Raw genomic sequence first — 26,927 nt, forward strand, 5'->3', positions numbered from 1 at the left:
TCCGCTTTACGCTCTAAATTTCGGCTCTTGTGAATTCTTGAAGTTCAAAATTTTTTTATTATTGCAAATCTTAAACCACAAAAAAAAGCACAAACAATTACATACACAAACTCACAAAGCACGTGGGGCCCACTCGTACTACACACCTCCAGTATGGGGCCCACATCTTTGTGAGTGTTTGAGTGTTTTAGTTTGCGGTTCTGGACTTTTTATGTCTTTATCATACACGCACGTGCATCAGTGGCGGATTTACATGAAGACAGTGGGGGCATGTGCCCCCACTCTACTTTCCATAATTACAGATTGGCATACAATATTTAGAAACTATTCTAGTTTACCCCCGTTAGTTATATACTACTATATGTCTCTTATGTAAGAATAATGCCTCATGTTTCTTTCCCTTTATGCAAGCACTGCCCTACAAATCTGTTCCACGTATTAATGCATATGTTATTTTTTAGCCATTGATGGGTACTGATTTTCAGTTTTCACTATGAATTTTCATCTATCTAGTTGTTTTATTGAATTTTTTTTTCTTTTCACTTTCACACTTACACAGCTTAAGGTTCTCTCGGTTAATGTTAGTGTATAATGGTTTACTATGGTGCTTTATAATATTAGAAGAGTTTTAATATATTTACTCTTAAAACTTCATTCATTTGGTTGATTTTGAGCTAAACTTACTTGCAGACATACAAAATGCATTTCACTTGATTACATCTTGCCCGAAGAAAATTAAATTTCCATAACCTAATGGTATATGGTGCACCCACTCAATCCAAATCCTGACTACGCCACTGACATGCATTATGACTGTGTTTGTTTGCTATTGGTCTCTAAAACTAATTATTCTCTTTACGTACAGTTTTCAATAAATTTTCGCTCAATAGTCAATACTGAGCCATATATATGACTTCTTTTTTAATTAGGGTGTGTTTCACTAACTAAATAAATATTTATTTTTTAAATTAAATATAATATAATACATCCTAAAAAGAATTGACTTGTTTCGTAAAAAAAAAAAAAAAATTACTAAAAAAATAAATAAAGTAAGAAGCTTAACGGAATGGGTTGCAAGCGACGGCTTTCCAAATTCCCAAAATTATTACTCCACTTCTTTCCTAAATTCCTTCTAGAGAGAGAGAGCCACAAGAAAGCTGCAAGTAACGGCTTTCCTAAAATTATTACTACACTTCTTTCCTAAATCCCTTCTAGAGAGAGAGAGAGCCACAAGAAGCTCTAGCAAAGCGGCGAAGTTCAGCGACTGCTCTCAAACAGCTCCGAATTTCTAGCTTTGTCCAAAGATGTCACATACACAACCCAAACGACACGCACGCACACACACTGATCACCAAACTCGCTGCAACAACAACCAAAACGATCAACGACTCAGACCTCTCCCACATCAATTTCATCGTCCGTCCACTTTCCGACGAATCACCGGAGCCATCTTTGCTGGCATTGGCATTGAATGCCGAAACCCTGAAGAAACGCGGATTTCGAAGGCAAAAGATTGGGAGGACCAGAGAGCTTATTGACTGGAAAGATTAGCGAGAGAAGAGGAAATTTGATGTGATTGAACTTTTCTACTGAATTCGAAATGGTACGCGTGTTTGGATTCCAATTTTCATTCTGAATGGGGCAAAAATCTGGCAATGCGGATCCAAATGTGCTATAAAACTGTTTTTGTAAACGCCAAAATTTTAGAGCACGAGTATTGTACCTGTACATAGCACAAATCTTTTTGTTTTGATAACCGGGTGCCGGGCTTGCGCGCCACATAGTGCAAATCTTTCATGCACCTGAATTTTGGCGATATCAAAAACAGTCTGGACGTATTGTTAGGTCAATATGATGAGTAATTGGAAATTTTACGTAGTTGTAATTTTTTGTGTTGAAGCATGTTTGTTTATCAAGTTCTTCCAGGCCATATGGAACTTTTTAGGGTTGTGGAGGGAAGATAACATTGTAGATTGAAAAGAAGAAAAGGTTATTGGGAGATACGATGATATTGCTGTTGTGCGCACACCTCAGGATCCTCAAACCAAACACACACACACGAAACAAACACGAGACACCAGAATTCCAGAGAAAATTTCATCTATACTCACAATAGATTACAAAAAAATCTACCGGAGGAGGAGCATCCACACACCGGAGCTCAACACTCAACTCACAATCTGGTTCTCTCTCACCCTCACCAGTGTATCACTCCGTCACAGCACAATTCCACTGTGAATTGCCTACTCTGTTTTGCCACACACAATACAAGGAAACCACTTATGTATATAGGCTAAAACTGATCGTATACATGTGTGATAAGGCACACCATCCAAACCCTCTTCAATGCACCTGCAATTCCAGAGCTGCTATTGCTCCTAAGGCTTCCAGAAGATAAGGCTTTGGCCTTAATTTGTGAGACACACCTCACAATTGCACAAAAGGGAAAGGAAATTTTAAGAGGTTTAACTTATAAAATTTGTCAATGAAAGCTAGATGCATATATTGAGGAGATGACTGTGTCCAAATTCTGCCATGGTACCGATATTTTATTTTGAGAATTGATGGTGGAGTTGTGCTTGTGGAAGTACCTATTTGTGATCCGAAGGCAAACAGTAATTGGAACAAACAAGTTATATCGTACACTTAGAGCCTTAGCGCATAATAACATACATGACTTGTGGTAATATTCACTTGTATGCTGCCTCCGTGATGCAACAACAGTTCATGCTTTTCACTTATTTCTACCACAGTTGGTAGTTGGCAACATAAACACTTCTGCAGGCTAGTTTGGTACCAATGATTTAGCTAACCCACATAAGCCTTGTGATCAAAACCGATACCAGGCTTTTAGAACAAATCAGAGTACTATGTTTTCACATGTCGAGGGATAATTAAGGTATTTTTGTTTTTTCCCTCGGGATTGAAGGAGTTTTTCTTCTTCTTCTTCTTCTTGTTGCTCATTTTGGGATTATGGTAGAGACTGGAGAGAGAGAGGGAGGCATCTTTGTCAGATATTGTTTGGAGGGAAGAAGTTTTTTGGACTCCTCTTTTAGATTAAATTCGGGGGATTGGGAGGTTGATGAGTTGCTGGAAAGGATATACAAGATTGCAAAGATATGGGAGGGCGAAGATCCATTAAGTTGTGGGATGAATAGAAGAATGCATTCCTACATGTCAACATTTTGGGGAATTAGTGCAGCATGTTTAAGTGAGAGTAGACTCAGTTACCATCTGAGTCATGTTGACTGGGATAGCGAGATCACTTTACCATGCTGTGGTCCATTGGGTGATCTTTAGAGGCGTGGCAGAGCTATTCGTAGTTTTTCATGATGGAGATCTGGAAAGAGAATAAACTAGGCTTTGATATTGATACCTTCCTTTTTTATTTGAATCATACGCAGACAGCAAAAATTATTAGTCTTTGCTGGGGATTGAGGAATATGTTACTATCAAGTTAAGTAGACTTTTTGACCTTTCTATATTGTAGGATATTGGGGATGGACTGGATGGTGAACTCTTTAATTGAGCAAAATGTGAAGTTTTGTATCATCGTTAGGTAGCGTTGGTTTCTTGTCTTGCTTATTGAAGCTGCATGCAGGAAACACAGGGTCTTGGTGCTTTATTGTCTATGAACTGTCACTTTTTCTGTAAGTCTAAATCTAATGTAAAAATCTGATTAAACCGGTTATAATTTTGCTAGATATATACAAATTATCTGCATTGGTTGACTCGGCACAGATATTGAAAATTTTGCAGTATGTCAACATTGTTAACACTATGTTTGGAATCCATGGAAATAAAAAGAAAAGAGAGGAAAATAATTAGAGGAGAAGGTTGAACATTCCTGAATACCTTGTTACTTTCTTCTATCTTTCACTAGGTTCCAAACAAGGGTAGGAAGGAGAACAATAGATTTCCCTTCTTCTCCATTTCTCTCCTCAGGGTCCAAGACAAAGCATAAAGGTTCAACTCTTTGCCTCTTGGGTTAATTGTGGTATGGTTTGAGTTTCAAATCTCACAGTTGGTAAGAGGAAGAAGTTATTGTAGGCAGCCACATTTCTCTAATCTTGAAAATGAGCAAATTTCTCTGGCACTTGGGATGACGGCTTTGATGCATTCTTTTGGGTTGCACTACTGCAGTGTAATTAGATGTTGTGATTGGTTGGCGGATAGGCTTTAATGAATTCATTTGTGTTATTCGTTATTCAATCCTTTAGTGTAATTGCATGTCTGGACATGTTGGTGGATAGCCTTTGATGTATTATTTGGGTTGTTTACCCATGCAGCATAATTAGATGCCTAGACTTGTTGGTGGAGATATAGACTTTCTTTATTGCAGCTTAAGTGTACAAATATCTACAGATTTGGATTCTGGATATATGTTGGCATCTTTAGATGTGAAGTTTCATGTCATGGAAATGCAATGGAATTTCGTTTGGCCTTCCTCCGTGCCGTTTGTATTCAATTTTTCACATGTTTTGTGGTTTGCTTATGTATGTATGTATGTCCATGATCCTAGTGGTGCATCTTACAATGAAGTTTCATGTCTTGGTTGCATGTATATCTTGCTTGATTTAGAAAATTGTTTGTTTTCCTCCATACCTATTTTGAGCTATTAAGCTTTGACAATTTTATTTTTTGTTTTCTACTTTAAGGATGAGTTTGATATGCAGGGCACACCAGTTAATATCGTTGCAGGTTCTCATGTTTGGGTTGAAGATCAAGACGAAGCCTGGATTGATGGACAGGTGTCAAAAATTAATGGGGAGGAAGTTGAGATCCAGACTACAAATGGGAAGACGGTAAAAACCATAACACTAACTGGAAAGTAGTTTCTGTATCTTGCACTTGATACTTGATCCATTTCTAGAATCTGTATTTCCGAGTTCTTGTTGAAAGGTTGGAAATCTAGTGGTAAATTTACGTCGCTGTCAGACTAAATTTTTGGTTAGTTGATCAAATTTGGTAATTTCATTTTGATTTTTGACCGGTAAACTGATGCGATGTACATCATTTGATGAATTTGTTCTAGATCTCTAGCAACAAACAGAACACTATTAAAAAGGAAATAGAACAAACAAATGGATGTCTACGGTTTGAGATATCCTGAAGGACTCTGTCTATGGATTTATGGATCTGGCTATGCAATGTTCGTAATTGAGGGGACGAAGTACCACCTTTTCCATGTATTCCTCAGTCCTATGAACTTTTTATTTTACTTTATATTCTTCCTTTTGTTCTTATCAATAGCCCACTTTCTGTAAGATTTCATATGGCCTTGTTAAGAGGTAAAAAGGTACCACTTATGTGTATTTAGTTTTCAGCTAAATTTATAGAACAACTGCTGACTCGGGCTTAAAATTTGAGCATTATTTTATAATTTAGCTTCTTTCATCTACTTGAAACTTGTTCATTGTTCTGTGGACAGGTGGTTGCACTTTTGGCAAAGATTTATCCAAAGGATTTGGATGCTCCTGCTGGTGGAGTTGATGATATGACTAAGCTCTCATACTTGCATGAGCCTGGAGTTCTGCAGAATTTGTCTGTTCGATACCAGCTCAACGAAATCTATGTAAGGCTGTCTTCACCTTTTAGTTATATCATTAGTTAGTTGATGTTCATCCTTGTGAGCGAAGCGAAGGATTAATGCAGCTACAAATGGCTCTGTGATAATGCTACATCCTTATCTGACCTTATGACAGACTTACACTGGAGGTATTCTAATTGCCATTAATCCATTCCAAAGACTCCCTCACCTGTATGATGCTCACATGATGGAACAGTACAAGGGAGCACCATTTGGAGATCTGAGTCCTCATGTTTTTGCAATTGCGGATGTTGCTTATAGGTGACCTTGTGTTTTGTTTATTATTTTATGGAGTTTGTTTCTGAAGAATGATCCAAATAGCCTCCTAAATTTATTGAAAATCAGGGCTATGATCAATGAGTGCAAAAGTAACTCCATTCTGGTCAGTGGTGAAAGCGGGGCTGGTAAGACGGAAACTACCAAGATGCTTATGCGTTATCTTGCCTATTTGGGTGGGCGTAAAGGCACTGAAGGAAGGACCGTTGAGCAACAAGTTCTACAAGTAATATTCATGACCTCACTCTCATTCCATACTTGCTAATGTTAGAATGATCCGTAGTTTTGTGCTGGTATGCAGTTGGTAAATGCCTTGAGGCTTACTAATTGTGGTTCAGAACTCCGTGTAATTTACATCTGAGGCAAATAATTAAATTGTTGCCTGCCATCAATAATAGTTCTGTTAGGGTCACATATATAATGTGATGGTACTCAGAATGTGAATACCAGGCAGGCCTCTCCTTGAAGCACAAAATATTTTCCATGTATACTTCCTTAAAACATCATTCTTGAAGTTAAAGGTGAAAATGTGATTTCTTCATTTAATAGGTTTCTTTTCTCAAATTTTTGTAAGCAATAATATTCCTTTGTTTATAAACATTCCGTGTAGAATTTTTGATGGGTTAAAGACTTCGTTAGTGGAAGGATTCGTGTTCAAGGAGCTCAAATGGCATAATTGCTTATGTATGAGCTAGAGGGTCAACCAACAGAATCATAGCTAGCCCTCTAGCAACATGACAAGTTCCAAGCTCTACAATGTATAAATAAATGAACTTATAGTGTAAGTACACCATTGCAAAAACTGACCTGTTCTTGCCAAGATTTTAGGTGGAATTCTTTCATTTTATTGCAGACTGTCTTTGTCACATGGCATTAAGAAGCTTTTTCCGGGAATATGATCTAGGCAACTGTGTACCCCAACAACCAAGGACATGCACCATGTATTTGTTTTAGCATTTTCCATCCTGTATCTTGTAGGATTCTTTTTCAACTATTATGGGTTGGGGGTGGGGGTGTGGAAGGGGAGTGCGTATAAGGAGACAATTGAATAATTCAGAATCTTTCTTAGATGGACGACGCCGGTTGGAGTTAGTCTACTTCTTCAACACCAGATGTGCGCCTAGAGACACCTTTTTAATGTACTTGCATCTTTTCCAATTTAATCGTCCTTAAGCAGATGATGCAGGATGTGTAGCTTCCGGCTGTGAATTTGTTTCTCTGAAATCATCTCCATCTTCTTAAAATCAATATGCATGATGTAATTCACAGAGGCTTTTTGTTTGGATAATTTATTTCGTTTTTATGATACTTTCTATCTGAAAGTTATACACTCATCAACAAAATGCAGTCAAATCCAGTTCTTGAAGCATTTGGCAATGCAAAAACTGTCAGAAACAACAATTCCAGGTGAGATGTCGAAGTCATGCCATGAACTTTCTCCAACTGTTTCACATACGCATTTCAGAATATGGTGAAAGTATGTTATTATTGATGCTCACTAAACTTAAACATTGGTACAGCCGCTTTGGTAAATTTGTTGAGATTCAATTTGATAAGCATGGAAGAATTTCAGGAGCAGCCATTAGAACTTATCTTCTTGAGAGATCCCGTGTTTGCCAAGTTTCAGACCCTGAACGCAACTATCATTGTTTTTACCTTCTTTGTGCAGCACCACCAGAGGTAGGTTTTTACCTTCTATTAGATCCTTTGAAGAAGATCTTTTAAATTTGTAGGCAGAACAGCCTTTTAATAGCTTTCAAATCTGATCAGGAAATCGAGAAATATAAGCTAGGAAGTCCTAAAACATTTCACTATCTGAATCAATCAAGTTGCTATGAACTTGTCGGTGTAAGTGATGCTCAGGACTATCTTGCCACTAGGAGAGCTATGGATATTGTGGGAATAAGTCAGCAATACCAGGTACAGCCTTGGATTCCTCAATATGTTTGTTGCATCATTTGAGATGCACAAGGTAAAGTTGGAATAACTTGTCTTCCTCTGTCAGGATGCAATTTTCAGGGTTGTGGCTGCAATTCTTCATCTTGGAAATGTTGAATTTGCCAAGGGGAAAGAAATTGATTCATCGATTCTGAAAGATGACAAATCTAAATTTCATCTTCAAATGGCAGCGGAACTTCTCATGTAAGAATAGATCCTTGGTATTTTACTTTCAGCATGTGATACCTATACGATTATGTTAACTTGATTTTCCTTTCAGGTGTGATTTTGATGCGTTGGAAGATGCGCTACTGAAGCGTGTAATGATTACCCCTGAAGAAGTTATCAAGAGAAGCCTTGATCCTGTTGGTGCGTTAGTTAGCAGGGATGGTTTGGCTAAAACACTATATTGCCGATTGTTTGACTGGTAATAGAGAAGTGCTTGGGTCCTTGCTTTCACTTATAGGGAATTAGGGACACGTCTCAGGGGTTTCTTGCTCCTGTGAATAGCAAAAGTAGTTTGGGCCTTGAGGTGCTGATGTAAAGCTAATGCTGGCTATTTTTGTTAAATTCAGGCTGGTCGATACAATTAATGTTTCAATTGGGCAAGATCCCAACTCTAAATCTTTGATTGGAGTCCTTGACATCTATGGTTTTGAAAGCTTTAAGACTAATAGGTAAGGAATCATATTTCCGGTAAATATGATTCTATATTGAGATTAATGACTATGTAACATAATTATTTGTCTGAATTTAATACATTCATGGGTGCAGTTTTGAGCAATTTTGTATAAATTTCACAAATGAGAAGCTGCAGCAACATTTCAACCAGGTAAAGGTCATTACATTTTGTAACATATTATTGTGGTCCACTTTCCCAACTTGTTGACTGTTTTTGGTTTCCTTCAGCATGTGTTCAAAATGGAGCAAGAAGAGTACACAAAAGAGGAGATCGACTGGAGCTACATAGAATTTGTTGACAATCAAGATGTCCTGGATCTTCTTGAAAAGGTTCCCGTCTTTACTAGTCGCTTCGCTTGGCATTCAAAGAACTTGTGTACTCATGTTTTGATGGCTACAGTTCTTTTAGGAATGTACCTAATCTAGACCCAATCAACATGCAATGAATTTTGCTTTTGAGTCTCAGGATAGTACTGCCTGGTTTGAAGGACTTAAGTGGGATTCAATCCAGTTACAAGGATATGAAAAAATATTCTTATTGGCAAAATTATTAATAATAATAAAAGGTTGTGTCATCTTTCTTACATTCTCATCGTGATAAGTTTTCTTTTTCTTTCTTTGAAGAAAAAAGAAACAGTTTCATTTAGTGCTTCCAACAATACACAAATATTGGTTGACAACTTGGCCGCAAGGTCCATTCTCATTTAATTAGAAGGACATATAAAATATACGTGTATGTTGGAAGTTGAGCTCTGGGCTATTTTCCTTGTGGACACATTATATCAACTTGGTAGATGGAGGGGCGACATTCTTCCAGAGAAGGATCAATTGTCTAGGCCACAAAGGGACTTCCCAGTAAGGTTAAGCTATCCTCCACAATGGAACAGGTGCACTAGAAACCATAGGCAAAACCTGCTAAAAAATATTATTTCCATCTGTCTTGCAGTCAAAATACTGTGAAATCCTTGAATATGGGAAACTAGTCAGTGTAATATCAAGAATGATTTGATCCCATACCATAGTTGTTGCAGTGACAGGGAAATTGACAGTGTGACAACTAGTTTTGCAAGGCACCAGGAAATTTTGTTTCCAGAATCAAGAAGAATGGAAACTTATAATTTTTTTGTCGCTTTGGATTTGAGTGAGTTTGGCCATGCTATTTTGTAGTTGATTGCACATCGATGTTTCTGTTCTCTCTTTCTCTCTCTCTCTCTCTCTCTTTCTTCTGGGTAAGCTAGTATTTATTGAAGAAAACTATCCCCTATCAGCGTAAAAGAGAGACTACCGAGAATCTGAGATGAAAACAAGCAAGGAAATAAAATTATAGCCTACGACTCCTATCAATATTCTGTTCTTTGACTTCCACTGAAGGAGAATCAAGCGGTAAGCATGGAAATAAATAACAATGGAACTATAATCACACCAGTTAAGCTTGTTTCAATGCAGAGATCTATTTGGCTTGCTGGAAAGTCATCCTAGAAATTTTTTTTTTCTGTGCACGAAAGTACATTTTCCTTTCGGATAAAGCAAATGGGAAGTTGATAGGTTTAGTGGACGTAGATAATCAGCATGCATTGGATGTTAAATGAAGGTGTGGTATGGGACTTGGGGACATATTCCTGCAGAGTGCCTACTTGTAAGCTTTTTGTCCTCTTGCAGACATGATCATGTATTGCTTGAGTTTTTTTTATCCTATGTATAGGTAGCCCTCTTTCCAAACCATGGAATCATCCTGCCAATGGCTCATTGAGTATAACTGTATAAGGATTCGTATGCCCGTAACTTAGTTCCCATAGTGACTGCGTTGCTCCTTGAGTCAGCCTATCAAACTTCCAGTTAATTCATAAATTCATATTGCTTTTGCAGAAGCCTGGAGGAATCATTGCTTTGCTTGATGAAGCCTGGTAAGGAACATTTCTCATTATGCAAGCTTGCGTGCATATATACGTTATCTGTGTGATTGTATGCCAGGAAGTTTTGACATGCCTCCCAAGGTCTCCAATGTCTGACTTCTGGTGGACATTTCTGTTGGACATTGGTACTTGTGAGGCACAAGTACATTTTTTGAAAATGCATCAGCAATTGTTTCCTATTTCTTTTTCTTTAGAAACTCGTCATGCCTTGATACCCATGACCTACAATCTTGGTGCAACTTTTTGGAAATGTTATTGGGGCCAAAGATAAAGTCAGTTGAAGTATGAACTTTGTACATGTTGGCCCCTCCTCCTTTAGGTCTTCTTGACTTCTAAGCACACTAAAATCTAACAGCTTCAAAACTATGTTAACAGTAAGGCTTCATAAAGGGAACAGTGCTGCTAGCCCCACTTCTTTTCCAACATATAAATGTAGAGACCAGAATTTTTTTATAATGCTATAGACAGAGATTAATTGTCAATTTACAAACAAAATAAAACATTTCCTATTGAAAATAAAGTTTGTCATTACTTTTATGTAAGGAAACTGGGAATACACATACTTTTATTATCGTGGCTCTTCATATCCCTTTCCTCAATTTTGGAAACTGTAATACCAACATGTGTCCATGTCTACTCCTTATTTCTATGTTTGTGCTCTTAGTTTATGTGTTTAATAGTTGCCTGTATTTAGATTTTCATGACCGCATATCTTTGGTGTGCATATGCATGCATAACTCGAATACGTGCTTCTTATTTATGGAAGATGAATGACCTTTTATCTATTTAACGATGGACTATTCTGTTTCCAGCATGTTTCCAAAGTCAACTCATGAAACATTTTCACAAAAGCTTTATCAGACATTCAAGTCCCACAAGCGATTTATCAAGCCAAAACTGTCTCGTACAGATTTTGCCATTGCTCACTATGCAGGGGAGGTTAGTTAGACAACTGTTATTCTTTTGTCAGTACAATGAAGTGCCTTCTACAAATTGCTGTTATTAGCATTGAAACATGATACTCTATTTTGGGTTTTCTGTTGGATAACTTAGTTATTGCTTTTATTCAGGTCCAATATCAGTCTGATCAGTTTCTAGACAAAAACAAAGACTATGTTGTTCCTGAACATCAAGATCTGTTGAGTGCTTCCAAATGTTCTTTTGTAGCAGGCCTATTCCCTCCACTTCCAGAGGATTCAACCAAATCTTCCTCCAAATCTTCGAAGTTCTCGTCTATTGGTTCTCGTTTTAGGGTATCATATCTTGTATTTTGTCCATTTCCATTTGAGAGGATTTTCTTCAATAAGTTGGTTATTGAGAAGTACATCTAATCGAACAATGCTGTTATAATCAAGAAGTTAACCTAAACTTTGCTATGCAAGATGTTACAATTGATGCCCTGATTTAAAAATTCATGCAGTTACAACTACAACAACTAATGGAGACACTGAATTCAACAGAGCCCCACTATATTAGATGCGTGAAGCCAAACAATGTTCTTAAACCTGCTATCTTTGAGAATGTCAACGTCATGCAACAACTACGGTGTGGTGTGAGTACAATCTTGAAATTTGGTGTCATGCTTTATGTGTCATATACTCATGGTTAAAACATGTGTATTTAATGCTCTCTTGTCAATGTAGGGTGTTTTAGAGGCAATTAGAATCAGTTGTGCTGGATACCCAACTCGTAGGACATTCTATGAATTTCTCAATCGATTTGGCCTTCTTGCTCCTGAGGTTTTGGAAGGGAAGTAAGTATTTATCTTGATAGAGAAACTTTTGTAGTTTTTGTTGTGTACATTGATTTTTGGCTGCTCGGTCACGTTGGAACCTCTTGCTGAGTTTCTTATTTAGCATGGTTAGATCTTACATCTAATTTGTTCTTTTCCATCTATGAGCAGCAATGATGAAAAGGTAGCATGTAAGAAGATTTTGGACAAGATGGGTCTTGTGGGTTCTCAGGTAAAAATAAAGTTGTCTTTACATGGACAAGCTGCTTTTTTTCACGAACGAAAAGTTCACAATTGAAGCTCCAGTATTGTTCATCTACTCCTGGTTTGCATATTGGGCTTAACTAATTGCCTGCAGCTTACACATAATAGGCACTGTGATAATATAGAGGCTGCTGAATGAGGAATTAACCTGCTTGGTTTATATAAACATTACCTTCAGTTTGCTTATTTTGGAACCCACATTTGTTGGATTATGTTCAGTTTGTTCTGGTTTAAGCAATTTCATGTTGTGCTATTTTGACTACGATTTTAATAATGTCCCAATGTTGTCTGTTCTGGTGCTTAGGAATATAAAAGCATATGTCAACTTCCTCATCATAAACATAAATATGTCATGGATAACTCACGTTCTGGCTTGTGTCCCTCCAGCATGGGGTGCCATATTGTTTTTTCTCCTTATGTAGCTTCATATAGCTAGAACAATGGTGTAACATTACAGCTTCGTTGTTTATATTCCTATCCTTTCTAGATGTCTCTTACGTTGAAGGGGTTTATAAATTGTTTTGCAGATAGGAAAAACGAAGGTGTTCTTAAGAGCCGGCCAGATGGCCGAGCTAGATGCACGTAGGGCAGAAAAACTTAACAAGGCAGCCAAGACTATTCAAAGAAAGATGAGAACTCATATTAGTCGCAAACGATTTATTGCAACACGGAGGGCTACTATTTGCATACAATCTATATGGAGAGGTGCGTCAGCTGATCTTTGAAGCAAGAAAACATTCGTGTAGCTAAAAAACCTGCATTTTACAGAGAGCATGTGCCAGACATCCTTCTGCTGTGGCACTTATTGGAAGGATATTCACTTCTTCTCTCACACACACAGTTTATCTTTTCGTTGGTTCTCTTTGAGTCTTTTCTATCAATGGCACGATTGGACGTAGGTGCTTATTCTCTTTTTCTTATAAGAATTCACCGTTTCCTTTTTTTGTTACGGCTATTAGGAAGACTTGCTTGCAAATTATACGAGACCATTAAAAGGGAGGCAGCTGCTGTTAAGATACAGACAACTTCACGTAGGCACTTGGCAAGAATGGCATATATCAGAATCAAGTCCTCAGTGCTTGTCTTGCAGACAGGTTTGCGTGTAATGGCTGCTCGCAATGAATTCAGATGTAGAAAGCAGACAAAGGCATCAATTATTATTCAGGTTATTGACTAGTTGTTTCTGTGTTGCTTTATAGCTATAACCGATGCTTATTATACTTCCAAGGTATTAGTTTTACTTTAAAAAAATGCAGGCCCATTGGCGTGGTCATAGAGATTTTTCACATCACAAGAAACTCAGGAAGGCATCGATAGTTACACAATGTAGATGGCGGGGGAGAATTGCCAAGAGAGAGCTTCGAAAACTAAAGATGGTAGGTATTGGTGTTCTCATGCTATTGAAGTCGTAAGTAGTTCCTCATGCACCTTGTCATTTGAAATGGCAATGGCATAAAAGCATCCATGTGATATATACTAATGCAAAGGAAAACACTATTTACTTCAAAGTTAAAAGCATCCATGTGATATATACTAATGCAAAGGAAAACACTATTTACTTCAAAGGTAATTTCACTCGACAGAGAGACATTCTTGTTGGGAACCGATAAATGAGGTATTAATACCTCTAAAAACCCACAGACAGACAGAGATCTGATTTGGTTAGTGTACAGCCCATGCGTTTGTGGAGCATACAAATTAGAATTGCTGCGTGTTAGCGTTGGATTTTGCACTTATCTGCCAATCCTCACTCATTTACTAGCATATGGAAAAAATTTCAGGCTTCAAGAGAAACAGGTGCACTCAAAGAAGCAAAGGATAAGCTTGAGAAGCAGGTGGAAGAACTCACATGGCGTTTGCAGTTGGAAAAACGTTTGAGGGTAATATATGTGTTTTGCGTTAAAGTATTTCACTTTCTGCAGGATATGTGAAATTTATTTATAGCTTTTCTTTGATGAAAATATAATGCACACTGAATCCTCCTATAAAGAAAGATAAGAACTGAACTGAAGTCCACATCTTTGTATTATGTGGCAGTAAGCACTACAGAAGTTTACTCACTTTTGTTAAAGCATCCACCTCAAAATCAATTGGCAATGAGTGGAGAGACTGCCCAGGCTCATATACTAGTTTTGGAAGAGATAATCAACCCATGTGGGACAAACTCCAACACTCCCCTGCATGTGCGATGCACGACTCGCACGTGGAGAGCTAAACAAACGATCCATAACACACATGGATCACAACAAACAACGGTGCGCTTATGGCACAAACAAGGGGGAATAAATTCTCCGAAATCCTAGCTCTAATGCCATGTTAACTTTCTTGGAGGGTTCCAAGTTAAAACCAACTGGCTTTGAGATGGATATAAAGGTTCCACATGGTATCAGAGTGGGGCTCATTCCACCCCACATTTTAAAAGTTTAGAATTCACACCTCACGATGATAGACCGGCAAAAAAGCTACATGATAATAAACACAAAAAGAGGCTACACGTGACAGACCTCAAACGTGACTGCACGTGAGGGGGATGTTAAGGAAATAGAGTCCCACATTGCTTGGGAATGGAATGGATGATCGCTTAACATAATATTGGGACCTCTCCACTCATTGCCAATTGGTTTTGAGATGGATATAAAGTTTTCACAACTTTTATGACTTCCATTGGCCATAGCTTGGAGCCTCGGACTGTGATGATTATGCTTGTTTGATAGAAGTTATGCTGCATGTTTGTATGGCCTCCATCTAAAGTATGAAACCATTTGTACAGACTGATTTGGAAGAGGCAAAAGGGCAGGAGATAGCAAAGTTGCAAAATTCCTTGCAAACTATGCAAAGCAAAGTTGATGAAAGTAACGAGCTGCTTGTTAAAGAACGCGAGGCTGCACAGAAGGCCATTGAAGAAGCATCATCTGTGGTCAAAGAAACTCCAGTGCTTGTCCAAGATACTGAGAGGATCGAGACTCTTAGTACAGAAGTGCAGAACTTGAAGGTATTGCCGCTTATACAGCTGCCTTAACCGTTATCTCTTTCAAGTGTCATCATTTCTTTGGGCATGGTCCTTAAGTTTCATTTGCTGTAAATATTAAAGCAAACAGAGAACCTAGAGTAAAGAACGTCACAGTGACAGAAATGAAAAAAAAAAATTCAGAGCAAGCAAAAAGACTAATGATTTGAGGCCATATGTGTTTCCTTATGAAACTATAAAACAACATTGAGTTATTCTCTTTCTGCACCGGACATGAAATAGGGAAATAAAATGTTAAAGCTCATTTTTTCTTGCACTTCCAGGTTTACAACCATTTGTTTGCGTTGGGTGGTGTTATTATAGTTCCTAAGATGGAGTCCCCTTTAGCTTAACCTTTTTCTTTTTTTTTTTGAAGAGAGAGAGAGAGAACCATTGGAGAAAAATCAGCAGAATGTTATTGTTTCGCTATTGTGCTTTTGTTCAAGTATGCTGAACCATCCTTTTGGGGCATGAAGCTGTTTTAGACAGTATGGACTAATTTACAAAAACACCATGCATTGATGAACTCTCTACACCTATCCTCTGCCTCAAATATTTGCCACCTTTCAAAAGTACTTGCTACGTGAGAGTTATTGACTTATTTCAATGGCAATTGATGCTTCTCTAACAGAATGAATGCAACTGGACAATCGTGTTAAATTGGAAGTGATGTTTGTTTGTTGACTGCTGAAATCTGTCAGTATAAGAGAAAGCTGTAGAGGGTGGGGCCCTTGTTGCACCAAAAGGCTTGCTGAAAGCCATTTGTGACTGTTAGTTATGCATGTTTTGGATGGTCTATATGCTTAGAGACTGCATCTGTATGGATTAAATTCAAATGTCCCAACTTGTGTTTTTCCTCCTTTTTAAAAAAAAAAATATTTTCTGATAACTTATTCGTGGGATTTCCTATTAATGCTTATATGATGAGAATTCAAGTCTTTGAACAATGTACTCCCTCTGTCCCATAATATTTGTCCGGTCCGCAAAATGAGGACGTAAAAATAATACAATTTTTGCAAGAAAAAATTCATTTTTTTTAAAAACAATTCACTAGATACATTAATAAAAAAAGTTCAAATTTTTCCTTGAAAGAAATGCATTATTTTTTAGTCCTCGTTTTGCGGACCGGACAAACATTTTGGGACGGAGGGAGTATCTTTCTTGCTTGCACAGTTTTTGTATCTTTCTTGCACTTCTCCTTTTTGATAGTTCCATATTACTTGCTGAAATGGTGATTATAGACAGCATCAACGGACATTAGTTCCACCAGCATGGGGTTTTATACCTTGGACAATGAAACCGGCTATTAGCTGGTCTCTAGGTGGGTCAACATTTTGGTCTTGATGGATGCTGATCTAATACCAGTAATTTCCTCAAATTTTATTGCTGTAGAGTGAATTGCACGAACTCTTGATGCGTAGAGGCACAGTTTTCATATCCTGTGTGACGTACAAGATGAGATGCTTATTAATATGTGTCATCTTAGCTATTTGATGAGTCTGTGATGTGGCAGTTGAATCACTAGTTTTTGGTTTAGCTTATCCATTTAGTGGGAATGTCTCTGGTCACATACCCAAATCTTCTCCTTGTTTTTGTTGACTGTTTTTTCCTGTTTTATGGAAACATTGTCTGGCTTCGCTGTTCTATTGCTTTACTCCACCCTGGTTTTATGTATCATAGGCTTTATTGCAATCGGAGAAACAACGAGCTGATGAATCTGAAAGGAAATGTGCAGAAGCCCTAGAATCAAGTGAAGAAAGGCGTAGTAAGTTAGAAGAAACTGAAAGAAGAGTTCATCAACTTCAAGAATCTTTAAGCAGGTAGCATTAGTGGTTAAACTTTCAAGTTTGATGTATATTCAAAGTTTTGAAGCTTTGACAGATATACCTTTATCATACTAAGTTGGATTCATGAAGAGTTCATAGAATTAGAATGAGTTCTAGTTAGGGGTTAAGGACTCCATAGGAAGGTAGCTAGGCTGGTGAAGTGCACTGATGGTACTCAATGAAGTTGGAGGTATTGTAATGTCCTCTAGTTGAAGGAAATATTCTTTTCTCATGCCGAATTCAACAAATATGTTCAAGTAGATAAGATTGAGTGGTACTTGAGAAGAATTTCAACTTTCTTAAAACCTCTAATTTAACAACACTGTGAACGAATTAATAGTTACCAACATTCATTTAAGAGGTACTATATCTGCGTGTTGAATGCAACAAGTTGTCCGTCTCTACCTTTACCTGTAAGGTGACAATATGTCATGGAGCTTCTTATAAAATTCATTTATGTAAAACTTGAAATAAATAAGGAGCCACAAAGAAGCCTATATCAGCTATACATCGTATCTACTCAAACGATTCTATAGAGTACACATATTGGTTCACCGTTCACGTTGGGATCAACTACGCCTGAGAACCGACCATTCAAAATGCCAAAGCTTTAGTACTCTACTCTTCAATTTAAAAATAGGCTCTTCCAACTGGAAACCATCTTTGATTACTTTCTCCTCTAAGATTCATAAAAGTCAAATTTGCCTTCTCCTTCTCTTTCCTGCTCTAGTCCCCTCCAGGAGTGAGTGAAATCCACCAGCTTCCAGGAAATGATCAGGCTAGAAGAAACATCCTTAAAATGTAGTTAATAATTAATACAACTTAAAGAATGCTTGCACATGTCTTTTGACTAATGCTAGAAATGATCTAGTGTGTCTCAGGATGATATACTGCATGTCAGACCAAATTTCAGAGCTGAAAATGATCTTGTCTACCTCATCCACCTCGAGTTCAACGTCAGGATTCATTGCTACAGATGTTCGAATTGATGCGATGTCCGCTTCTTCCGATACTACATCCACTGACTCTGATTTCACCTTTCCAGCTCCTGCTTCTACTCCAGCAGATTTCTCTTTCCTCCATTCCAATGCTTTTCAGCTGATAGTTCAGGATCTTTCAACCGCTGAAGTCTCAGGTCAGTCTAGTTCTCTCAGTGTCTCCTGACTGCTCTAGATACTCTGCTGCTAGTTTATAACCAAAGCATAATCCATGGTCTTGGTAATACTATTTGTACTCGATGATTCCTCTCAGAATTCTCACTGCCAAGAATGATAATCTTTCTAGTTCAGCCAATCGTTTCCTGTTACGTTAGTCCTTACCTATCAGTCTAGAGATACCATTAGCTATGTTGTGAAGTTCCTTTTGTTTAGATTGTCCATGTTTAACGCAAATGTGTTACATATACCTTTTTCTCTTGATGTTGCGTTGTGCAGGAGCTGAAAACTGGGAAAGTGACCGGGAGGGGGCATTTGATGACTTTTTCTGATGGAACTTGCTCGTTCTATCTGTTGTATCTTGTGTTCCTTCTAGCTAGTTGTTAGTCTAATTTAGTGTGTTCTTTACTGTAGGTACTTCAATAGTTTGTTACTTTGCTTCATACACAGTGAAATGGACAATACCCTCAAGTTTCAAATTCTTCCTTAGTTTACGAACTTTTGCCTTCAAATCTCATAATTCGTTTGAGTTTACCACTTAATTGATGCACGACGGGTGTTGAGCCTTTATAATTGGAAATTGATAATAACCTTTCATGTAGTCAGTCTATTTTCAGTACATGAATGTTGAGAGTCAAGTCTGGTCCTTGATGTAAAATATTTTGGGGATTCATGTAGTTTCGAGTTCAATTCTGACATCATTTAATACAGATAGTCTTGCTTATGGTCTAGAAAATCAAGCTAACTCCCAGTAATAAACCGGTAGTATCTAGCTTAATTAATTGATATTTTGGACAAATAGTACAGTCATTTTTTCTGTCTTGGTTTGGCTTTGGAAATAAACTTGGTGGTTGTTGGTGCTTAAGAAATGTTCAAACAATCCCATTTTATTGTACCTTCCATTTCTGCTGAATAGCAATCTGATGTGCTACCAACTTAAACCGTGTGATACGTTGCCGCAGGCATTACAACTTTTTACATGCAAAGTCCATTTGCTGTCATCGTGCTGACTTATACGACCTATTCTGCAATTTATTTTGGTTTTGGAATTCGGAAAAAATGGTATTGGTTTTTTCCCTTCCAAAATTATTTGTTCCTGGGCCGTATCATTTTCAACAGAATATAGTCAATTTGAATGATACAACAGCCCGAGTTTTCCCATGTTCCATCTAGTTTCTTGCTCTCTGATATCTTCGATCCTCGACATAATATTTGAGTGGCTTTGTAAATTGTCTCTATGGATGAAAAGATGATATTCCCCCTCCCACACTAGTACCAGTGGAAGGCCCGCATAGAGCAGCATCGTCCGCTTCCTTTTCATCAGGTTTTCATCTTCCTCTTCTTCTATCTTTGGCAAGTCTTTGCTCTTTTTTTTGGTTCTGCTCTATTCAACATAACAGCCATTTATCGTTCAGTTGATATCCATTGTGCCTTGTTCTCTTCATTACAGTCTATGCTTTGGTTCTTTATTCATTGGCATCTACATAGGTTGTTAAGCAGTCAGATAGACTTGGAATTTTAGCGGAGCATATTCATGAGGAAAATATCCACAAAGATGTTTTAAACCTTGCTGCAGATATGGTTGCTGTGGCTGAAAAGGCGAGAATCACATAGTGCTTTTCATTTATATATTTCCAAGCTTATGGCATCTGAAAACCATTGCCATGGTGTCGACTACATGCCTTTGATGGTTGAAGGTATCATGTCCAGGCAACTGAGATTTCAGAAGGCTTATGAGATGTCGTGAGTAGTGCTAAGCCCAAGTGGAGCCAACAAGAGATTCATTGTTATATGAAAGAAAGCTTGAAAATGGTATTAGTAGCTTGAGGATATCGAGTTGAGTATCTGAGAAGTAGATGGTATGTCTATTGGATGAAGTGTCGTCTGTTTAGAGTCTATAGACAGAAGCAGTATATTCTGGTCTTCCCTTCTGTTGTTCCTGGATCAAGTTAGGGAACTTGCTTTGGTAGCTGAATTGGAGAAGCTGAGGAGGGCTGAATGTTTGAGAAGAGTTCATCATTTTGGTGCTGGAATGTTGGAGGGAGTTTCTCTATGATGTTTTACTCATGGGGAGGAGGGAAGGATTATACTGATTAAGAAACTACAAAATCTTGCTGGGAAGTACACTGCCTTTGAACTGATGCTTCCTTAGTCAGAAATCATGCTCTCTGGGTTGGGAATATTTGACCACCTTAACATAATCAGCTATGCTCGTTGAAGGTAGTGTATTTGACTGGAAAAAACTACTAAAGAGAATAGATGTCATGTTATCTTTAAGTAGCACATGGACTCGATGTGCAAACATCTCCAGCGTTACTTTTTTTGACAAGCTCTTTCGGATATACTAGTCCTTTCATGAATGCTGAGTTGTCAGCTGTATGAGACGTAGATCAACTAACATAGGAAAATTGTTTGTCGGTCCATCCTTACTATGATCGTTTGATCTGTAGGCCTGTAGGTTTGATCATCTTTTAAGACATCTGACGATATGACATGATTATGACCAACAAGAGTGCTACATGAACTGTCAAAATTGGTCCATATAGTTTGAGCCTACCACCAAATGCCAGTTGTTCTGAGATGGGATGCCTCCTAAATTCGAACTCTAGTTTAGACCCTAGTCCACTTAAGAACTTGAGTTTTTTGGTTTGTTTTCTGTCTGGTGCACCCCCATGTTCACTCTCCAAGAGTATTCTGGAATAAGTCTATGAAATATCTTTAATGGTTCACCTACAAATTGGCTGTTTGCAATCTCTTTGTCCTCGGAACTTGGCTGTTTCTACTGCTTACAAATTGGGGGCAGTTAATGGAATTCTTGTCCTTCTGCGGTTAGGCTTGAAGAGAAGCTTGCCAACATAGAATCAGAAAATAAAGTTCTTCGTCAACAGGCTCTAACAATGGCACAAAATAATAAGCTCCTCTCGGGACGCTCTAAGTCAGTTATTCAGGTAATCGCAGAAAACAGTGATGCATACTGAACTTTGAATTAACTTTTTATATGTTTTGTATGTACATCTTACGCCGCTTTATTCATGTCTGACATTTGGCAGAGGGAAGAAAGTACCAAAACTGCTGCTGTAAGATCAAGCGCCTCAAGAACTATACCTTCTTTCTTACTTTGTTCAACTTGCACCATCTTTAATTTTTATGGTCACTCTGAAATGTAATAGGATCTGCAAAGTGCTTCAATGAACTTAAGGGATCAGTCCGAGGTAGAGGAGAGACCACAAAAATCACTCAATGAGAAGCAGCAGGAATATCAGGATTTGCTCATCCGATGTGTTGCTCAGCACCTAGGCTTGAGTAAGGGCAGACCTGTTGCAGCCTGTATCATATACAAGTGCCTTAGGCAGTGGAGGTCATTTGAAGTTGAAAGGACCAGCATTTTTGATCGGATTATTCAAACCATAGGCCACGCTATTGAGGTACTACTTGCAAAGAATGCTTTGTGCTATGCTGATTTGTGGTTATATATCATAGAGCTGTTAGAGCTTGAGTTACATTTGTGAATTGAAGACTCAGGATAACAATGAAAACTTGGCCTATTGGTTATCCAATGCATCAACTCTGCTGTTGCTGCTTCAACGTACATTGAAGGCAGGTGGTGCAGCAGGGATTGCCCCACAACACAGGCGGACATCATCAGCTACTCTATTTGGGAGGATGACATTGGTAAAAAAAAAAAAAAACGCTTTTCATTTTTCCATTCAAATTTTATGCCACTCTGTCTGAAAGGGTGCAATAATTTCTATTTAGAGTTTCCGTGGAAGTCCACAAGGGGTCAATCTTTCTCTTGCCAATGGTGAGTTCTCTGGCCAAGTGGATACTTTGCACCAAGTTGAAGCCAAGTACCCTGCTTTGCTGTTCAAGCAGCAACTGACAGCATATGTGGAAAAGATATATGGTATGATCCGGGACAACCTGAAAAAGGAGATTTCTCCATTGCTTGGATTGTGCATTCAGGTACTTGAAGTTGAGATTGGGATATGTAGTCTTCATCTTTACTTTTAAACGTACTGAAAGACTTATCTAATAAACATTTGTGCGCCTTGAATGGTCTAGGCGCCAAGACTTTCCAGAGCAAGTTTGCTTAAGGGGACAGCCCGCACCCTTGCCAATGCTGCTGCTCAGGAGATTTTGATTGCTCACTGGCAAGGGATTGTGAAGAGCCTTGGAAATTTCTTGAATGTATTAAAAGCCAATCAAGTAAGTGCAATATCTAGGGATGCCTAATTCTCCTTTGCTTTTTGTTCTTCCTATTTGATTGGCTTTTAACATGGCATGTTTTATTTTATTTTATTTTGTTGTCACTGTTGTTGTCACCAACCCTTTTATGGAGCAAATTTGCACAATGCGTCCCATCTTACCAATGTCATCCCATTAAATTGAGGTTGTGGGATGCAACTTTGTGCAAGTAATGCCAAACGTTAGGCTTGTACCCCTAACTGCCTGCCATTAATATGATCTAAATTAACGTAATTTGGCTAATGAAATAGATCATGGCTGAAAGAGGAGTTAAATTACTTTTAAGTTCTTAATCCCAAACACCCTGGTGCCCTATCTATGGATCTCAGATTTTGTCTCATTCTGAGCTATGTTACATGGATCCTTCAAAATGTATGAAGTACCCGTGTCAGTCAATTGGCACTCAGATAAGGGTATCAGATTTGTGTCGGACATGTATAGTTGGATAATAACTTAACAAGCATATTTTCTAAGTCAAATTTTGCACAAGCTATGCATAGAACTCCAATAATATGCGTCAAAGGATCTAAGACAACTAGTAAACACCTTTTTAAGTTGCAAAATAGAAAAAATATTGTTGTGTGATATGCAGTAGACACAACAATTCGAACTAGCACAATCGATCTATAAAGCTAACAATAAAGATGAATGAATGCAAGGCAAGCTAGAAAAATCACACAAGGACACAAGAGATTTATGTGGCTCGATACACAGGTTGTGTATCTACGCAACAGGGGGAAGGGAGTCAGGAGACGAATCAATCCACAGCATTCCGATCTCCTCTCAATGTGTCTCTGTTTTTCTGGGTTTCTCTCACCAAAACCAAGCTTCTCTAACCCGAAAACTGCGGAAGACACATTATGTAGCGCAGTCTTGCGTCACGACCATCTGGACGGCCTCGAGCCCCGTCCAGACAGTAAATACATAACTTCAGAACCTTGCTCGCAGCGTTGGTCGTCCGGACAGTCCTCAGACCCGTCCAGACGGACCATTCTGGTTCGTCCCCTCTTCACTCAAATTGAAGCCACGCACTACATTATATATGAAGGATGTTAAATATTCAAGCGTGTCCCTGTATCCTTCAAATGAAAAGTAAATGAATCCGATCCTAAGAGATGTACCTGCACCTGACATCCGTACCCGAGTCTACGTAACGTTAGATTCTGGGTGGAGCACGAAACAATCTGCAAATCTCAAATTGCTCTGCTTGTTTGCTGTCTTGGATTTCAGGTAATTTCACTTTAGTGTTAAAAGGTAATTGAACTGAGGAACTTTTCCCATTGAAAATTCTTTTCAGGTACCCCCATTTTTAGTTCGCAAAGTGTTTACCCAAATATTCTCCTTTATCAATGTGCAATTATTCAACAGGTATGTAGTCGAGAAGCATTCACTAATATATTCGTTTACTTTCGAGACCCTCTTCTGATTATTCTCTTGGCTGCAGCCTCCTATTAAGACGAGAATGCTGCTCTTTCAGTAATGGTGAATATGTCAAGGCAGGATTGGCTGAACTGGAACATTGGTGCTACAAGGCAACTGATGAGGTAATCATATTCTGTTCTGGAACTGATAATTTTCTCTTCCTGATTTTTTGACCCCCTCCAACTAAAGAAAAATAAAATCTTCAGTACGCAGGCTCAGCTTGGGATGAGCTCAAGCATATTAGACAGGCTATTGGGTTCCTGGTAGGAGACAATCTCTTATGGCTTAAGAGCTTCCAGCACTGTTATGTTCTTTACATTTGCGGATGCAGTTGTCTGTAAAATGTCGTGAAAAATCTTCCTTTCTAAGAGTTCAGAAGTATTAATTAGTAAATGTGTCACTGATTCTTCTGTTACTTGATTAAGGTCATACATCAAAAGCCGAAGAAGACACTCGATGAAATAACTCATGACCTGTGCCCAGTAAGTGGCCGGCTACTAAAATCTGCAAACAAATCATTTATAATCCATTCCTTCTTCCTTTCTTCTGAGCCAGTTGGGGTTTTTTATAATCCACAGGTTCTTAGTATACAACAACTCTATCGAATTAGCACAATGTATTGGGATGACAAGTATGGAACCCACAGCCTTGCCCCAGATGTAAGTCCCTGTTGCTGCCCTTAACTTGTTTCGGGTTTCAATCATTCTGATATATGACGGGGTGATATTTACTATCGAAATATGGCCAACCACTCCTTGTATTGGTGTTCTACCAAAATAAAACAACTTTGGCATTTCTACAACTGTGAATCGTGCAGACCTCTTCCGACAATCCTTGTAGAATCTTTCCATTGTCCATGCGGATGGATTGACCTGAACCTTAAAGATTCTTAAACAATCTCTGACCACGGGCTATGTGCCATTTTTGTTTGAAGGTAATATCTGACATGAGGATTCTAATGACTGAAGATTCAAACAATGCTGTCAGCAGTTCTTTTTTACTGGATGATGATTCAAGGTTAAATCAGATAAAAAAGAACATGATTCTGTATTTCATCTTATCTTTTCATTCTTTCTCTGCTCTTCTTTTCCCACTGACTTTCTCCATTGGTTATGCAGCATTCCATTTTCAGTCGATGACCTGTCCAAATCAACGGATCAAGTGGACATTTCAGATGTGGAACCACCGCCGCTTATTCATGAAAATTCAGGCTTCAGTTTCTTGTTACCGCGTGCTGACTGATTCAATTTTCATGGCTTTTCTGTCAATTCACTGACACGTCCCCTTCAATCTGAGGATTGCACCGGAGGTACAACAAATTGCGTCTTGAAAATTTGAGACTGCACTCAATTTATAATTCTTTGTCTAATTTCCCATACTTTTGTCGCTTAATATTGTCTGCATCGCCTATTCATTGTTCCACGTCCTTTTGAATCTTCTGTTGCTCCCTATGCTGCAATTTGAAAAACAAAAACAGAAAGGCCTTGCTGCTGTAATGAATGTCAAAACGTTCAACATCTCAGTGCAGCCCATTCTTCCCTTTATATTGGAAATCGGTGGAACACACATTACACGTTGGTTCTTAGTATGTTTGGTTTTCTGGAGGATTCTCCAATCTGTGGTGATATCTATGATTCAAGTAACTGTGACGAGTTACACTTTCATGTTTTCAACACAAGACTTTGATGCTTACAGGGCTAGTGATGCTTACAGGGCTTGATGTTAGAGTTCTAATTTCAAATTCATTTTGCAGGCTCAATTGCAAAATTATCTTATGATGCTATTTCTTATTGACTTTTTCGATGTTATTTTGCTTGTTTAACTTTTATTTCTTGTAACCATATGTTATCTATCTTTATTGGTGAACGGAAATTCATTCTCATTCCAAGGCGCACCCTGTATTTTTTCAGATAATCGTCACGTCTATGCAGCTTCTGGGCCGTTGGTTATAGCTGACAAGCCTGACATCAACAAAGGTACAGGAGTTGAATAAAAAGGAAAGAGGAATTTGTCTCTCTTTCCAATCCAAATAAAGGAACAAAGAAGCCGCTAAATATCTCATCTGAAGGGACTATAAGGCAGAACCGGCAGGGGTTTGTTTGGGGTATACAACTAGTCATTCAACGAAAATGTATCCCGGTGTGATAAAATGATTTAGGTTAACTTTCCATCAGGTAATTGCTAAATTTTGTAGTCTGCTATGTTCGAGGACAAGGAAATTTAGTGAAAGTTTCCTTTAGTTTTTCTTGTCTCAGGAAAATGACAAGAAAATCCATTGTTTGGTTAGTTGCGCGATAGGCGTATGTAATTTCATTTCCCCCTTCTTTTCCCGGACAAAGCATAACCTTATTCCATTTTCCTCTGAGAATTGTGACGTTCCATTGTGCACTGTATGGCCGCTACATCTATGGCTCTTCCTCTTTCTTACAATCTCCGGCAATTAAGTTCGACAAAGCCATTGCTTTGACTATTGGAAAATGGAAACTTGTGTGTGTAAAACTTTCGAAGACAGTGTGCTTCTCTATTATTATCTGGAGAAAAAAAGTTTGTGCTTTGAAGCATCAGGCATGTGTTTGTTTTCTTTTTTATCTGATGAAACGAAACGAGCGTCTACGAATGAGTTGAGCTGAAAGACGTGTAGATGTACGTGTAGCTTTTGGTTGATGTAGTTGGTGAGGAGAAGCTGCGAGCAAGTACGTGTAGCTTTTGGTTGATTTAGTTGGTGAGGAGAAGCTGCGAGCAATCTCCTAAAGTTTATTTACATGTTTTACTAATCCCCATTCCCTAAGATAGAAGCTGCGAGCAATCTCCTAAAGTTTATTTACATGTTTTACTAATCCCCATTCCCTAAGATATCCTAAAACAACATTGGTAGTTTT

General features: G+C 38.2%; 1 protein-coding gene across 7 annotated transcripts; it reads left to right on the forward strand.

Moving 5' to 3' along the window:
• Nucleotides 1–1,188: 1,188 nt before the first annotated feature.
• LOC131313613 (myosin-11-like) lies at nucleotides 1,189–26,559 on the forward strand. 7 transcript variants are annotated; one of them, XM_058342009.1, is made up of 39 exons: nucleotides 1,189–1,603; nucleotides 4,677–4,805; nucleotides 5,432–5,575; nucleotides 5,706–5,851; nucleotides 5,936–6,092; nucleotides 7,215–7,273; nucleotides 7,387–7,546; nucleotides 7,637–7,786; nucleotides 7,872–8,008; nucleotides 8,085–8,231; nucleotides 8,380–8,481; nucleotides 8,579–8,636; nucleotides 8,714–8,815; nucleotides 10,352–10,389; nucleotides 11,211–11,337; nucleotides 11,469–11,651; nucleotides 11,819–11,950; nucleotides 12,042–12,151; nucleotides 12,302–12,362; nucleotides 12,922–13,099; nucleotides 13,354–13,559; nucleotides 13,651–13,770; nucleotides 14,176–14,274; nucleotides 15,165–15,386; nucleotides 17,082–17,221; nucleotides 21,215–21,329; nucleotides 21,432–21,458; nucleotides 21,552–21,806; nucleotides 21,898–22,053; nucleotides 22,138–22,344; nucleotides 22,444–22,587; nucleotides 23,924–23,994; nucleotides 24,071–24,170; nucleotides 24,255–24,311; nucleotides 24,474–24,530; nucleotides 24,627–24,707; nucleotides 24,983–25,065; nucleotides 25,167–25,357; nucleotides 25,959–26,559. In XM_058342009.1, exons 1-38 carry the CDS (start codon nucleotides 1,601–1,603, stop codon nucleotides 25,288–25,290), a joined length of 4,587 nt encoding a protein of 1,528 aa, XP_058197992.1. In that variant the 5' UTR covers nucleotides 1,189–1,600; the 3' UTR covers nucleotides 25,291–25,357; nucleotides 25,959–26,559. The 7 variants fall into 7 exon arrangements, with proteins under 7 accessions (XP_058197992.1, XP_058197991.1, XP_058197989.1 ...); XM_058342008.1 differs by lacking the exon at nucleotides 1,189–1,603 and having other exon boundaries at nucleotides 4,671–4,805; nucleotides 25,959–26,222; nucleotides 26,304–26,559; XM_058342006.1 differs by lacking the exon at nucleotides 1,189–1,603 and having other exon boundaries at nucleotides 4,671–4,805.
• Nucleotides 26,560–26,927: the final 368 nt, after the last annotated feature.

Source organism: Rhododendron vialii, chromosome 13a, assembly GCF_030253575.1.
Source record: "Rhododendron vialii isolate Sample 1 chromosome 13a, ASM3025357v1".
NCBI classification, from domain to species: Eukaryota; Viridiplantae; Streptophyta; class Magnoliopsida; order Ericales; family Ericaceae; genus Rhododendron; species Rhododendron vialii.

Coding starts and splice junctions, on each gene's coding strand:
- LOC131313613 (XM_058342006.1), top strand. CDS start 4,671: ATGCAGGGCACACCAGTTAATATCGTTGCAGGTTCTCATGTTTGGGTT. Junction 7,787..7,871: donor GAATAAGTCAGCAATACCAG/GTACAGCCTTGG, acceptor TTCCTCTGTCAG/GATGCAATTTTCAGGGTTGT. Junction 17,222..21,214: donor CTTCAAGAATCTTTAAGCAG/GTAGCATTAGTG, acceptor TTCTGCGGTTAG/GCTTGAAGAGAAGCTTGCCA.